This window comes from Patiria miniata, unplaced genomic scaffold (genome assembly GCF_015706575.1).
Source record: "Patiria miniata isolate m_02_andy unplaced genomic scaffold, ASM1570657v1 HiC_scaffold_22, whole genome shotgun sequence".
In the NCBI taxonomy this organism is placed as follows: Eukaryota; Metazoa; Echinodermata; class Asteroidea; order Valvatida; family Asterinidae; genus Patiria; species Patiria miniata.
In genome coordinates, this window is record NW_024037061.1 from 17,387,839 (window position 1) to 17,405,243 (window position 17,405).

Genomic DNA, 17,405 nt, shown 5'->3' on the forward strand with positions numbered 1-17,405 from the left:
ACTTCATGCTTTTTGAAACATCCCTCTAGCTAAGTAATGGAGTGTTCAGCTGGCGATTAAGATGTAAACAACCCTTTTATGGAGATTGACGCGCGCGTGGCACGTTCTGTGCGATGTCGCGCACAACACATGTGGGGCGTTGCGTTTTGAATTTAGAACTATAAAATTCTGACTCACTGGTACCGTAGTGTTGCGCATGCCTACGTGAGGACTGTGAATGTTCAACCAATAAAACGGTAAAAGGCACCGGATTTCATGGGAGTCCACATTTTATATGACATTGGAAAAGTGTTTAAGACCAGCTAGCCATGTCTTTATCATCTGTTTAAGACCGGCCACGTGACGGGCTTTTGACCAATAGGAATGCGTAAACTGTCTTAGGTATTTATGAATAGTGTTTTTTCCCCAGACATCCCTGGAATGCCAAAATCAAACAAACCACCAAGGTACAATTTGGGTTCCATTACAAGCAACTTAAAAGACGATGACATTAAGTTGCAATTACATTTTTTCTTTTCTTCCTGGGTTGAGAGGAATCGAGTTCCAAATGTATCTGATGCCGGAGTCAGAATGACAGGCACGGATGAGAGAGATAAGTGGCACTGGTATCTCCTCCTCTGGATCGCTTGGCCCGTATCCAGGGAACTCATGGAATTTGCATTCGACGATGCGGTCCATGCATCCACTGCCACAAGATCATCATCATCATCATGCCTAAACGGATTCAGGCTGAGAGCAGTACTGATGCATGGGGAATTTTTCTTGAAGCGGCTGATCGGTTGTGGTGAGGGGGGAGGGGGGGGGGGTGGTGAACGTTGGGGCAAATTTTCGGAAGATTGAGAAGGGGTGGGAGGGAGGGCTGGATGCGGGCAAGTAAGGGGATGGAAACAATTACACTAAAATGGGAATTTCATGATGAAGATTTGTCTTCTGGAGATAAATATTACAGTTGAGTATCCATCATGAGCAGTGATGCGTTTAGCTGCTGTTGTCCTTTCCTTTCTCTTTTTCTACAGACAGTCTGTCTATCAGATGAAACGTCTTAAGTTCACTTACTTGCAGTGGATCAATGCCAACTGCAAAATAAGAATGCCACGAATTCAGAACTACATGACTCTGAACAGAAGTCAATACATCTGCTACACATTGTACTTCTACATAAACCTCATATCTGCACCCCAAGTACTGTACATGTAAAACAAAGTTTGTGGTTAATTCACATGGTACAGCCATCAACAAAAGCGTCTGAAAATAAATTTTGCACTCGACTCATATGTAAATGTAGTTCAATGCACAGGAACAGACAGATGCCACTGACAAATCATTCCAAATATGGACAAGCTTTTGTCATTTTTGTTTTATATGAAAAAGTACAGCAAGTTGACAAATTGAACAACCAATTTCCCACCAAATTTAAACATCCTTATCACAAATCAATCTAAACCTGGCAATCAAATGTCATTTTAGTACTAGAATGAACCATTTGTTTGGGGAATAATAGCGCCCTCATTTGGTCACAAAAAGAGAGGGTCGTTGCGAGAAGCCCTCTTATCATCGTAGCAATTTAAAAATACACGCACTCCACATTTGTAGGACCTGTCCTTGCTCCTGGCCTAATTGCACTCCAAGTACATGTACATGTACGTGGAGATTTTAATATGTACGGAATTTCAAGTTGAGCTTTAATCCCATCTGTTTATGAATGGCTGGTCAACAACTGGGTCAAACCAATAACAGATTTGTGGTCTGCGCTCTCTTAAACGATCGCCAATACCAACCTTGGTGACCCAATTAGACTGGATTGTTGACCTAGTCCAAACCAAAAAAAAAGGACTCGGATTTATTTGAACTCAGAGAAAAGGATTTTTCACTACAATGCTGGACCAATGATAACAAAATGACCGAATACTTAGGTGCATAATAACTGAAGACTTATTGAAATTAACTATGAAAGTATAAGTCCAATAGTGGCTACAAGTACATGTACATGTACCATGTACATGAACATGAACAAGACAACAAAATCAAAGATATCATGTTTAAAAAAAATTGAAATCATGGGTCTTAAAGCGAAAAACAAAATCAGAGTACATAATATTCATATGTACCGGTAGGCCTATAGTCTTCATATGGAGCCAAATTTCATGACACATGCCGTGTACGGAGTTTCAGCAAATGGAATCTTCATTTCCTTCACTGTCACTGACTGTACACGGTTCAACAGTGAACTGCATGCCAATTGTGGATGTAGAATTTATTGCATTTTAAAAAGTGACACAAGAGATCTCCATGCATGAACATGTACATGTATCATCAAATATCCTTCAGACAACCACAAGTTTTCTATTACAAGATCTCTTCACATGTAGCTGAAGTTAGTCCCACCGGTACTTAGGCACAAACTTACACCTGGTGTGTGAATTAGATTTTGCACTTTCTACCTGCTGCCTCTCAACCCGGCCACTAGGGTGACTGCTCTATGTTCCGACACCCCTATGTTCCGACAGCCTAGATTGTGTTACTCCCGGTTAGGGTTAGGGTTAGGGTTAGGGTTAGGAATAGGAATATGTGCAGTCGGAGCATAGGGGTGTCGGAACATAGAGGTGTAACCGCCACTAGTGTGCGAACAAGAGAGGGCGCTTTTTGACCACTTTTGACAGCCCGTAGACGGGACAAACAGCTTCCGCGTACTTATTCGCACGCGTATAGCATGAAGTATGCACGCAACTCAGTTTATTCTGTATATGAGCACAGACCCATGGCGTCTTCGCATTAGTTTCAAGCGTCTTCGGCAATGCGTTCGAATGTCTCTCCTAGTGGTCTCTCCCATTTCTTCCTTTCTTACCCTTGAGGGGGTACCTGTGCACAGAGCCCATAGAGTGCTGGACCCGCGTGGAAGCCATGTCTGATTCTTGCAATGTGTGAAAGGGGTTTCTAAAATCTCTGAGTTGGATGAAGGAGATTTTGGAATAGTGTAAAGACCCTTAAATGCTCCTGTTGGCCCAATGTTTTTGCTTATAATATTCCAGCGACTCTAGGTACATGTACATGTAACTGGCCCCGGGTATGGTACATGTATACACGAAGACACATGAACATCACATCGATGATCTGTGTGCTAAAGAAGGGAACAATGAATTGGCACCAAGTGCACACATACATAAAGGTGCATAAAATAAATATAAAACCGCATTTCAGACACAGAGTACATATGTACCTCACACCTTTTGCATTAACGGAAGAGAGTACACTAAAACGAGGTTTTCCTCTGAGCTTAAAGTAACACCAACAGTTTACAAACTCAAGCAAAACGTAAGTTACAGAACCAACATGTATAGCCCGCACAATCTCACAACCGCCCCTTTAAGATTGCCTTGCAATAAAAAGTGAATACACACAAGTAATAATTCGAAGTCAGAAGCCAGCCAAGGATCTGTGTGGTTCAACCCACTGTAGGCTGTGTCAACAGTGTACAAAATGGAGGCCAGCTCCCGAGTGAGCCAAGCCAAGACTTGCAGCATGGAGTGGCTGAGTACTCTACCATGAAACGATCTGCCCCATGAGGTTTAGCTCAAACCATTATGCCAACTACATGTACAGTATACCAGAAGTTAATACTTCTTTAGACAAATCAAGGGTAGCTGAATGACACTGTTAGTGAATGGATGTCCTTAAACTGACAGAATAAATCACATAAGTCTGCCATTGCCCTGAAAATGTTCGTACATATGAATGATTCTGCCTAAGATAGATTTTACATAAAATTCAAGCAGATCATTATGAGGTTATCTGACCCTCTTGAAAAAGGCATTATTTCTCCAAGAGCTTTGGCAATGGGTTTGGTTCTGCTTTAACAACCCCCTCCCCCACCAAACCCCCCCCCCCCCCAATCTTAGCAAAATTTACAGGGTTTTTCTTAGTGATTGACGATGAAAAACTTTCCATCAAAAACAATAACTGTGCAAATGAACATACAACTTCTCCAAAATAACTAAGCTGTACACATTTAAACTGTATGTACTGTACATAAGTTCAAGTACATGTATACACATGAAAAAAGTAACCAGTTCATGATGCACCTTTTCTTTCCCCCCTTTTTTTTTTTTTTTGAGTAAGAGCCAGGCAGAACATTAAAGGGTGTGCACTACGCTCAGTCAAACAGCTGAGGTCAAGCTAGGGTCAGGCCAGACTAGCATGTTGGGACTCATATTACATGCGAGGAGCATACAGGCTGATGGTGTAATAAATCTATTATCGCCCCCAGCGTACCCAGGTGGCATTGCTCAAGTCAAGGCAGAGTCCAATGACAAAGTCAATGATGGGCTGCAGCTTAAACTAGAGTGCTTAACTTTCTAAAAAGTTGAAATAAAGTTTTCCAATATGGGTGGGTCATTCTATAAATGTGAGGTCCTTTTTTCCCCTGTCCATGTATGTTACATCTGACATCTCTGATTTTATTTTAATAATAATAACTAATTGTATAGCGCCAAATCCATCAAAAATTGACACTCAAGGCGCTTCACAGAACCAGTTCTGATGCACTTAATGCAGTCTTCCTCCAAGAGTGATTTTGAATTACAAACTTCATGTACCTATCCAACAAATGAAAATCCGTTTGAAGTCATTTTTAATGATACTTCAATGGCAAATTACCGGTACAAAGTTATAAGGTAATGAAGACAAGAAATACATGTATATATACCGGTATCACACTTTGAACCCTAAATCTATAGAATGAACCATATGTGAACCATGTCGGAATATCAAACACTGTACACAAACTTTTTAGACAAGTTTGGATACTTTTTATTTGTGTCGTTCTCTAACACCTGTTAAAGACTGGTGTGCCAGTGTTGCATCAAACCAGCTGTTCCGGAAGATTTGAAGTACTGTACTTGAAAAGATTGAAGTTTAAAATGGTTATATCAAAAGACTGACTGTTACTGTCATTTGGAATAACTCAGGAGTCTATGGGCTCCGTGTACAAACAAGAGAGGGCGATTATTTACCAACTTTTGAGAACCCCATGATTGGGACACCCTGGGTGCGTAAAGATGTTCGTGTGCGTGTGGCGCGAAGTACGCACGAGTAGTTTCATTCTGAATGTGCACATAGCTTTTTGCGTGAACGTCAGGCATCATCAGCAATGCGTTCGAATATCACTCCAAGTGGTCTCCCCCAACTCTCCCTTCCTCACCATTGAGGGGGTACTTGTGCATGGAGGCCATAGTCAGTGGAAAATTAATTAATACCAGTACATGTCTGAGACACAGCCCAACTCTAGAATGCAAGTCTGACAACGGTGTATAATCTTCCTACAGAAAAGTGGAGTCTCTAACAAGTGTCTTTTTTTTTACATTAAAAAAAATCTTCATCTTCAGTTTTGGCTTCATGTGAAGCTCAAGAACAACTAACCACCTCTACTTCTTTGACGAAATGAATTACTCTGGACAGTTGGCATATATTTAGAAATTTACATGTAAGGCTCAGATGCAGAAAATGGACCTGCTATTCAGCCTCTGGCTTCCAAGTCAGTGAACTGAACTCACAAAACTGGGGCCTGAAAGTTGAAGTTGGAGATGTATTAAACCGAGGTTTGGAACCCCCCCTCCCCCCCCCCACCCCCAAGAAAGGCTGCAGAGTAACACTAACAGTGCTGACCTACATGCGCGACATCCAAACTGTCACACAAGATGGATTAGCCCTCTCAAACACTCCTGGCTTTAAATTGCAAAATCCACACAGATTCAGATGTTCCCCCTTCACAAACTCACTTTGTCTTGCTGGGATTGTCAGGACAGAGAAGGCTTAAAACAACCTGCGGAAATCAATACGGGAGCGAGAGCAGCTTCCTGATAAACTGAGAGGAACTCTGGAAAAGAGGGACCGGCATTACGCAGAGTTGCAGCGCTTGCAAAGAGCCGGCATGGAGTATTTGACATGCTGTTAGCTCGATAAACTTCAACCGTATCTTGATTTCATCCATAGCAGAGCACGCATGCATAAATGCACTGGCTTCTACACCCTCAAAGTACGAAGTTGGTTAAGAGTACAAGTGATTACACATGTACACACCAGAAAGTAAACTCCATGTATACACTGCACTTGGTTGTAGTTTTGCCAAGACAGCTACATGTATACCACCACACTGTAGTGGAGAATGTTTGTCCTTCAAACACAGCGGCATCAACCACAGTAAGAGACGCACAAATTTACCCACAAGAACAGCATTGAGCACTAGGCAACTTTGTCTGGTCAAGTGGGGGAGCGTTTTAGAACGGACACAGAGGGGAAAAAAAATGGCAATGCATGAGCAATTGTGCGTAGCGCAGGAGCACTTGGCTACATCGGATGACATTTGCTTTCCCATTTTACCGCGTCGAGTGCCGATTGTCAGGTTTTTGACTGATCACCCGGCGTTTGAAATGTGCACTGAATTTTCATCGGGTGCACTTCCTTCACGGATACTGTTGACGTTTTAGATGCACAGGGAATAAAACTTAAAAGGACAAGGAATTTTTTTTCTACAAAAATTTAGAAAGGTGTGCAAGAAATGCCAACCACAAATTATCCTTGAAGTTTACTGGATCACATAGTCCAAAAAGAGGACAATGACTAAGTAGCTTAGTTGCAAATGCTTGTATAGGACAATGGAGTTCACCTTCCAAACAAATTGATGCTGACATGAATAATCAGGATTTGCCTTTCACCTACAGTACATTATTACAATAAACATATCTCAGTGCATCCCAAAAGCCTATTGATCCAAATCTCCATGTTGGACATGGGTTCAACACAAAGATTTCGGGAACCCCTTTGAGTTTTACAAGAATCCAACACCGCTTACAGTACACGGGTATGGCACTCTACACAGAGGCTCTACCGGGGTAGAGAACATCCACAAACCAATGTAAGAGTGAATAATGTCATGCCTTGCCTCCTTATGTTTGATGGTATCCAGTTCCGCTTATGATGGACCTGTTTGAAATCAACATGGTGTGAAAATGGTGTGAAAAGGCCTGTAGACAACTCTAGCAGGAAATTACCATAAACTTTTTTGAACCAATGTTGTCCAAGATCTTCTTTTCCAACACCCCACCCAAAATACCCCATTACCCACATCTTCTGACCATTTTCCTCCTTTTCTAAAGTCTATGATGTTGACAGAATAATAACCCTTCCTAGACAAATTCTGGATGAAACTAAACAGGCAATGAAAGCTCTGCATTGATCTGTTTTGGATTTGGTGGTCAGAGAGTGACAGTAAGTGAAAGTATCCCCATAAAGCCTGGTACCGGTAACTCTCCTTTTTATGGACAGTGGATAGCCCAGGAGGACTGGGAGTTAATCTTATTGGGGGGAAATTGGCCATTATTCAGCAACTTGTAGCTGTCTCTTCTGATTGTTATGGCCCCTCTAATGAGTGCAGACTGACCCCTCCACAGCAGGTGCACGCACCGAGTGATCAGGCCTGGGACTTTGCAGTACACACATTGGGGTATGGCTTGGGCATACATAATCTGACCATCACCATCTCTTGCGCAGTACTGCATATCAGGCATGCAACTGGGAAATCATAAAAAAGAGGAAATTCCAATTTTCCCCAGACTTTGTACAGTGTTTTTCTATTTTCAATGGCACACATGGGAAGTAAAAAAAGAGGAAATCAGCTGATCCGAGGAAGAGTTGCATGCCTGTGCATATAGTAAACATATATGTATACCATAAACATATTACACATGTACTATGACTTAACCAGAACTGAATGTCATAAATTGTTTGTTATCCGGGTATTGGTAAAAGTTGAACACCCCCTCGGACTGACAAATAAATGGTTTACTATCAAAATATGTGGCACGGAAATCTTCTAGTAGAACATGTAGATTCTCTTTGAACGTATAAAACCGGCTAGGGGCCTGGATGCGGATAATGGCTCAAGCCTTCCGGTCAAAAAGTCAAAATTCTCAAGTTTCCAAAGATTTGGTTCAATATTTTCATGTTTTGTGAAACACCCCTCTGGCCAGGTCTATGGTACGGTACACGTACGGTATGTGCCTTGAGTAAAGTGCTAAGAATCTTCTTTTATGGAGATTGGCTCGAGCACGGCGCATACTGCACCAGGTGGCACAGAATGCAACGGTGCGGGAATGAAGTGTTTAAAACCAGTCAGTCGGTGTTTTAACCGTTTTAAAACCACCCATACGACATGCTGTCAAGTCTCAACCAATCGGAATGGGTGAACTATCTTACGTATTTAAGAATACCTATTGTAACATACATAACTCGCATGAAGCCAAAGCAAACAAAAACATCCAAAGCTACCGTATAGGCGTACAAGCTGACAAATCACACCAAAACATCTCAAAGAATCAACTTCAAGTAACAAAATCACCAACCACATGGCCACGGCATGCGCTCAAAGGGATACAGCCAAAACAAGAGAATGAAACATGCAATTAAAAAAGAATCTGTTAAACTTGTGCTTCAATCATGGTCATGGGTGTCGCCAGCATTTTTTCCGGGGGGGGGGGGGAAGCAAATCCCCCCCCCCCTCGGGACGTCCATGATCATGGTGATAAATTAGGAAGGGGAAAGTAGAATAAATGGAAAGAAGTTCTGCAATGCAGTATGTAAACACTGGCAATTGTATGGAAATGGTAAAAAGGATATGACAGAACTTTTGCCCAGGCAATCATCTGGCTCTGAACCAACCAACAAACATGAAAGGAAGACAAATGAACATTTCCAAACCGTCAAACAAAACAAGCAAAATTGCCACCACAAAATGTGCAGCAAAATGTACTTGGACTCCTTAAACAACTGATCCCTCTTTGCAGCAAATCAAAACAAAATATCTTTTCCAAATATATATATTATTTTTTAAAAATTCTACATTAATTGAGTCAAGACTATATGACTCAGGCCGGAATCCTTGGCCTTTCAACAGGTATATAATCCACAGGGTGGAGGGGGGGGGGGGTGTGCATGCGAGTGCATGGGGGGGGGGGGGTTGCTGAACACAACCCTTTGATTTGATTCCCTTGGGATTCCATTTGGGGTCGGTAAGCTGCAGTGACGGTTGTTGCTTTTACACAGGGCCTTCAACACAAGGCTTGTCCACATGTGGCAATATTTAGGTATTAGCAGAAATAATAATCACTGCAGTGATAATTGGTTCCTGATTGAGGTGATGGTTTTCCTGTCTGGCTGACAATTATCAGTAGTCAAACAGTACGGTCACAAGTCACTTAATTATTTTTGGGTGTATAATAAGAGTGCCTTCCAAGCCACATTATTTTAAAGTTAATTTCCAGAAGAAGCAAAAGGGCTAGAAAAACCTCAAATGGTAAAATTTGTGTTATAAATTTATTACAGGACTGCGGCATTTGTATAAAATTCTGACTACAGTAAGACGGAATGAAAACTCAGCCTGAAAAACTAGACAAAAGAGCACTAAAAGTGTGTTCTTGTTTTTGCAGGTTTAAATCTCACCCAGTCTACACATTTATGTCAGTTGCATATTCCATGATGTGGTATTGTCTGTTCCCGCAGATGCGCATCCCACATAGGGTTATACAGCCACCGCAGGTCACACAACCCCTGAGAAGGAGCCCACCATACGAGGGATGGAGATCCATCGAAATCGATGGATCAGACCACCATTGCGGTACCCATGTGAGCCGGGTACCCCAAGTAAAACATGGGTACCCAGGTACCCGTAAAAGAAACCCCACCCGAAAATTCAAATAACGGAATATATCTGTAAAGGGCTTTATAGCTTTACGGTTTTTACTGCAACTTTCGCGAGTGTCATCTGTTGCGCGTTAAAATGCACCAGTGTTGTAGTCGAGACCGGATAGTCCGAGACCGAGACCAAGACCGAGACCTGAAGTTGCGAGACCGAGACCGAGACCGAGACCAGCCCCTTCAAGGCGGACCGAGACCGAGACCGAAAAGGTCCGAGACCGAGACCGAGACCGCGGATAATAAATAACAATAATCTAAATAAACAACAAGACACTAATTACAGTTGAACAGTCTGTCCTTGAGATGTTGATGTTCATGGGGATGTGAAGGAAGTGATTGAAAGTTAGGAATCACTTGTACCTGCTTAATTGTGTCATGCGAGTGCTCTTCGTGTTTGCTTCATGCCATAAATTACAACATGGCAACAGAATTTGTTATTGTCACAATCAATTAAAAAAATTGGAAACAACCTAATTTAAAGAAGGGGAAAACCTTATTTGATAAACTCCATATATTTTTGCCACTTTTTAAATTTTTAATTTTTTTTTAAATTGTTTAACTAATATAAAGTGTAAATCTGATGAAGAAACTCTAACTTAGGAGTACGACAATTTGTACTAGTTTTTGCAAAACTTGAACATGTTGAAACTTGACAAAAGTAAAAAGTTAAAGGTGGATGTTTCGTCTGTTATAGGAACTCGGACCCTAAACTCCACAGCCACCCCTTGGTTTCAGCAATGACCACTAACGGATATTTAAATGCAACTTTAATTTTACATTGGACCTCCTTGTAAACCTGATTCGAACAAAATTTGGAGCAAGAAAATATTGATTTATTTTTTTAAATTTCAGTCATAGAATATAGATTTGTACATGTAGACCAAAAAATTGAGAGATGGTAGCCAGATATGGATTGGTCTGCCCCCCCCCCCCATCCCTCTTTGTGATTCTCCTTCCAACCCTGCATGTCTGTGTGTCCCCTACATGTTTGTTTCTTGTTCCTCTGTCATTTACCTCTGAAGAAGGCCTGGCTAAGGCTGAAATGTAATGCCACTTTATTTTTGTTTAATGTCAATAACGTTACATATACATGTACCATAGAAGATTGATGAACCCTATTTGCCTGATTCAAAATCAAAACAGCTCGAATTTTTGGGGTCGCAAAAGTGGACCCCGAAATTCGTTCACGCACGCATAATACAGGAATAACACAGAACGCCCAGTTTTGAAAGGATAATTGTGTGGATGTTTATATCCTACTTTTAAATGTTCTTTCAGATTAACATCATTTCGTTCAAAGCGCGTTTGTAGCCTAATTGGGCTGTTCTAGGACCCAGTGTCCCGCAAAAGGCAAATCACTTTACGGATGAAATCACAACTAGCATCAAAACAGCTCGAATATTTGAGGTCGCAAAAGTGGACCACGAAATTCGTTCACGCGCGCATAACACAGGAATAAGGACCCAGTTCTAGGACCCAGTGTCTCTTTAATCAAAAATGTGTAGGAAACAACTTATGAGCTCCCTTTAAAGAAGTGCTGCCGAACAAATGGAAAAACTAAAAAACCTGCCTTAACTGATCTTCAGTTTGCATCTTGATAGTGACCGATACCACTGAGTTTAGGTGGGAACTATGCTGCAGACTCCATTTGGTTTAGTTATCGTGGCCTGATAGCGAGAGGTCGATATGAGGAGAAAAAATCATACAATATCAAAAGGGAAGTGTGAACAATAAAGAAATGCTATCTCGACAGTCTAGCGGGGCATTTGTCATGTTCACATGCTATAAATACATGTCCGCCTATACTGCAAACATGTCACAATATCCCATTTCAAATAAATTTTTTTATGGATATAACTTTGTTGATGATGTCTACAGTGCTCAGAAAGTACATGTACATGTAATACAATTTAACCAATTAATACAATATCAAAAAGCAATTTCTCAGGTCAGCTCGTGCATTCGCTATGCTTTTTAATATCTTCATGTAGATTGTGATAACTACGAATTATGTATTATTAAAATACGCAGTTTTAATTTTAACTTTGTTATTACAATATCCAAAGCCACTGCATCTGTCTCAAACAGATCCATGCTGGTACTTTGTTTTCCTACCTACACCGATTAGCTACCATTTTATCAATAAAATCTCATTATATTTAATTAACTCTCATATATCAAGTTTCTATTGTACATGTCACTTTGATATATTCAAAGCAGAAATATAAATATGCACTGTACAGTAGTGTTATTTTCTTAAAATCCAAAAAGTTATTCTAAATATTTCCATGTACCGTTAGTTCAGGCCCTATACAATGTAACTACAAAAATGAATTGTACATTTTAAAAGGACTATTATTGAAAAATAATATTTCCAAAAGGTACCACGTGAGATACACAGACAGTGAAGTTAACTTTTGCATTGTCTATACTATGCAAAAAAGGTTGTAAGACTGTTACATTTTTAGGACTGCCATTTTCAAGCTTCCAGCAATAGAGGGCGCTAGAGCAACAACACCCATTTATTTCTGTAAAGAGATTTTTACACCTGTATCAATAAGGATCGCTTGCTTGAATAGTATGGTGCTCTTTTAATATCCGTTTAAAGAGAAAGTTAATAGTGCCATTGATCACTTGAAAAAATATTTGAACTAAACCAAGCATCTGTTTAAGTGTACAGCAATAAAAGCTGCATGGATGAGTGTTAATATGAACGAGATCGATACAGCCTCAATCAAAATCAATTTCATGGCAACAATTACATGTCAACACTGTCACTGACTACATGTGTAACAAGCCAAGCGCAAACACCCACCCAACAAACAACACACGGCAGCCAGCGTTTAAGTGCCATTGTCCAGACAAGATTTTTCCATTTTGTCAGAAATCATTTCACTGTGTGACAAAATGGAGTAGCCATTGACAGGGAGAAGGGGGGGGGGGAGGTTGGTTGGTTCACCCTTTATGGAAAGGTGATAAAAACAGGAGGGTTTGTCCACAAGAGGGGATGAATGGGATTTCTTTTGAAGCTGACAAGATTGGCTTTGTAAATAGATCTCTGAGATGGGTAAACTCTTCTGGTTTCACTTCACAGCAGTGACTTCTGATGTCTGGCTTGTGTGTAATGGTAAAACCTATAGGGAGAGTGAGTTTTCTGGTGGCCCTGGCAGGGCTTTTCTTTTGGTCAGACACCATTGCAACCTGCTGAGCCACAGTGCAATCAACACACCAGTCTGTAAACGGCCCATTGAGCCCATGGCATTGTGAAAACACTCCAGCAGCTGTCAACTAACCTGAGTGACAGGCCCAATCAATGGCTGTGTTTACCAGCCAGCGGTAAACTATATATCCCTTTTCAGGGGGTCCAAAGCTAAAAGACTTGGTATTTTTTCCCCCTTTTTCTCTCCCAGTGGTGGTATGGTAGTGGTGGTGGGTGGAGGGTAGTCCGGGTACCAATAGGGTCCTTTGATTACGATCATTCCAGTACACTGATAAATACCATTGTTTGTTACAACCTGAGTAAGGTAACCAGTTTGGAATGGGGCTGTATTGTTGGATGGGGACTTGGCGACACCAAAAGCTGAACTGTTGGTTGAAGTAAACCTCATTAGCCCCTGGCTTAGATTTTTTGTGTGGCTGATTCAATTCACAGCAAAGCCAGACTGTGCATGGGAATGGCAACTTAGTAGACTGGTGAAGGATTAGGTTGTTGGTTCTGTTCAATCGCCTTAATACAGAATCCCAGGGATAATATCAAGTATTTCCTGGTCATTCAGTTCAATGGTGCATTGGCTCACCACATAATTATTGTACACACAGAAGAATTTTATTATTATTTTTTTTCAACTGCCGATGGCATTAAACTGCCAATTACAATATTAAAAATACAACAGCCAATTTATTATTTGCAGTGATTGCCTCAAAAATACAGTATAATCCTTATTGCAAAAGCAAGAGGAATTAATTATGGAACCGGCAAGACATTATAAATAATCTACACCTAGCAACTGACTTTTAGTGCAGATAATAGCAGACTTGTAATGAAAAAAACCTTTAACAAAGTCTAACTGTTCCAATACCTTACACCACAAAAGACAGACAACACAAGAACATGTGGGTACTATATAATTAAAAATACACGTATGATGTATTACAAAAATATATTATTCCACCTCAATGCAGACTTGACGTACATGTACACATGCAATGTCAGTCTCAATAAGTTGTTAGACAAATGCTATGGTCTAAAAAGTAACAGGATATAAAATTTGTTTCCTATTCTGGTCTTCAATTTTTGTACTGAAATGGCTGGTGTACAAATGTAATAACGCGACAAAATACTACATGGATTGATTTTTTTAAAGTAAAGTATCTACAATGTACATGTACGAAAATTGTACAAATCTCCAATTTAACAATCTGTGAAACTTTCCTCGAACACTGCTTGGAAATGTACATGCCTACAAACTGGTTATGCTGGAATAAAAATAGGGGTTTTCTGATTCACAGAATGTGTACATATGTAATTCTGTGAGGGGGAGAGAGAGGGCTCACCAAGACCGGGCAACAGATGCATTGACGGCCAAAGGGGGTCTATGGAGGGGGCTGAGGTGAGGCTAATGCCATGTGACACCAGGTTTGGAAATAGGGGAGGGGCAGACAGGAAAACTGAAGGTGAGCAAGTGTGCACAACAGGAGAAGGGTCATTACTAGGGGGAGGGGGGGGGGGACACACCAAGGGGTACCCCTTGCCCCAAATATAGGGATCCAGAGTTTGAAGAATGGGGGGAAGTGGGGGCTAGGGTGAAGAGTGTATTACATGTGGCAGGGGGATGGAAGGGGCGTGGAAATTGACAAAACTAGGGAACAGATTGTCTTCATTGACAGTTCAGATTAAAGGTACATGTACGGTACATGTACTGTACATTGTATAAAAGTAAAGGGACGCATACCAATATAACGTCAAGTTTTTAACAGGATCACGCTGCAAAACTTTATCATTCTTAGTTCGGCAATTTACAGGAGAATAACACCAACAAACAATGAAATATTTATTCCAAACTCCAAATGGTGATTTTCAACATTTTAGAAAGAAAATTCATGCAGCTTTGTCCTAAAGTCACATACCGGTACAACATCGAGAGATATTAATAGAGGTTTTAAAAATGTGTAGGACTCCATTACGGCCTATTCCAAACATCATTACATGTGATAACCCTTTTAAATACCAATAATGGACTACATTCTAACAATTGCAAACCAAATATGAACCTCCTACCAAATTATTACAAAAGAGAACTAGCTACTGATTTGCAAAGTCGGTCACAGAAAAACACAAGGCAAAAATTCTACAAGAATGGACCGATGGAATGTGCAACCTTCGTACATTGGACCCTCAGTGAGACAAAAGTGTACACAAAATCTGGGTATCGGGCCAATAGCCACCAGAACGCACCTGAAAACACACACTACTGTATCCGGGACACATGTTAGAATTGACAAGTAAACAGGCCCCCATTTTTCTTTCTTGTCTTTGAATTTCTATAAATACAACTGGCCAATTTGGGGTGGACCAGTTGCACAGGTAGGCCTGTTTGTCCCTGGTATCCTGGGAAACAACAGCTAGTTAAAAGGCACACCCTGCTGAGCGTGCACCGGTGGAAAACAGAAGAAAGAAATCTGACATATGTAGCTTGAAGTAGTTGCAAATACAGAATTCTCAATACATTGAGGTTGTTACTTTCTTTTAAATTTATTTATTCTTTTCAAAGAAAACAAAATTCAGAATGAGTTTGGTGGCTATTTGCTTACAATGATTCCATGAGTGTTACAATTCCCAACAAACACTCTTCAATGTAATCATTTAAAAGTTGCCGTAACCTTTCTCTAATTTTTGAGAAACCTCGTGTAGGATTATGCAATGTACAATGTATGGGTGTACAATGACTGATGCATATGACTATGAGAAGTATGAGGGAAAATACTCACAGAAAAAAAATATATATTTTAGTGAGTGTTTTCCCTATTGACTCTTTTCAATGCAATCATTCAAAGCTTGCCATAACTTCTCTGTATTTGAGCATGAAAGTTCGTTTTCTGTAGTATTGGGAAACTTTAGGCATGTTTTTAAAAATGAAGGAATGCACACTGACATGTGACAGAGGAATAAAAGTAATGATGTGGCAAAGACAGTTTCTTGTATCTTATAAATTAAAAAATGCAAATTCGCTAATTTTTTTCTAGATTAAAAAGAAGACAATTACAGACAAAAAATATACCTGTGTGCCATAAAAACTAATAATAACGATGAAAATAAACATCCCTGAATGACGACCACACAAGTGTACTATTTATGTATAAAGTGTGTTTGCGTTCAAATGGAAACCTCAACTAAAGTGTGCACTTTGACGAAAACCAAACCAAAATGCTAATAATTTCAAGGAGTGTTCTCAAGGTATTGGTGTTCTCGTCACGTATGCGCAGATATGCACAGCCGGCCAAAAGACGCGGATGATCAGCGCGATATTGGTATTTGAGTTGTGATATGATAACCGAGGGTAAATATTGGCGAAGGGGAGAAGGGGTTCATGGGAATGGCAGCAGATATCGCGCGGCTGGGCTGAACGGGCCACACCAGCAGTGGATCTTCCCAGGCCCAAGATCGATAGCGAGTCTGTTGAATCTAAAGGAAAATAATCGGAGAGCCTTCTGATTCCCCGTGACGAGGCCGTTTGTATTCATGTGAATCTGCAAGGTGACATATTCTCTCTCTCACACACGCGTAGTGCGTACCTTGTATCAGACTTCTCCTTGTAACGAATACTAATGGTATAGCTATTGACTTTCAGTCAAAGACTTTTTTGACTACATACACAGACACTGACAGTGATCCTGACCCCCGTACAGTTGGATAAACTTTTCTGGCAATCAGCGCGACACGTCTAACATCCTTTGCCAACTTAAGAGCATATAGGATCATTTCTGTTCCATACATTTTGTTCATTTCCAATAATAACACCACTCAAAATCCAAAGAGGAATGTTAAAAACCTGACCTGTTGAAGTTTCAGCTCAGTGGATATTATTACACTTTTTTGAGGAAAAAAGTGAAAAACCCTGTACAACCTTTTGATCATGAAACACAAAATTGTCAATGGCACACTTCATTCCAAAAATCATTCAATCAACTGATCATCGGAAATCACCTGCATTTCTTGATTTCTTCTCAACGACAGCAAGCCAGAAGGAATAATTTCACAAGGCGTTTATTACCAGTACAATTTTTAATCCAAGTAAGTTTTTTGATAATAATTTGGTAGGTTACATTTCGGATAAATGCAAATGACGGATGTTGCCTAAATATTTGTTCTATAGCCTACTCCTGCACAACTTTGTGAAACTCAAACCACGCCAAGTTGAAGTGCACTCAGTTAAATCATACTGAAAGCAAATATGAACACTTTCTAGGGCTGACTGTGTATCCAAAGATTTTTTAATGGCTTATTACTGTGAGCAGAATTCGAGGGATAACAATACTCACTTTGGTCATGCAAGATTTGGTACCTAAAAAGCAGTTGAGAAAAGCTGCCAAGGCCATTAATACAAGAATGCCTGAACAATTTGTATATTTCCTGTAATTTTCAATACATGTCAGGATGT

At 40.4% G+C, this 17,405-nt stretch overlaps 1 protein-coding gene across 1 annotated transcript in view; it reads right to left on the reverse strand.

Moving 5' to 3' along the window:
• LOC119730133 overlaps positions 1-2,903 on the reverse strand; it is a 36,728-nt gene extending 33,825 nt beyond the window's left edge. The window contains exon 1 of the mRNA XM_038202906.1: positions 2,846-2,903. Within this exon, the coding sequence (XP_038058834.1) occupies positions 2,846-2,903 (58 nt within the window). The remainder of the gene's footprint in view (positions 1-2,845) is intronic.
• Positions 2,904-17,405: the final 14,502 nt, after the last annotated feature.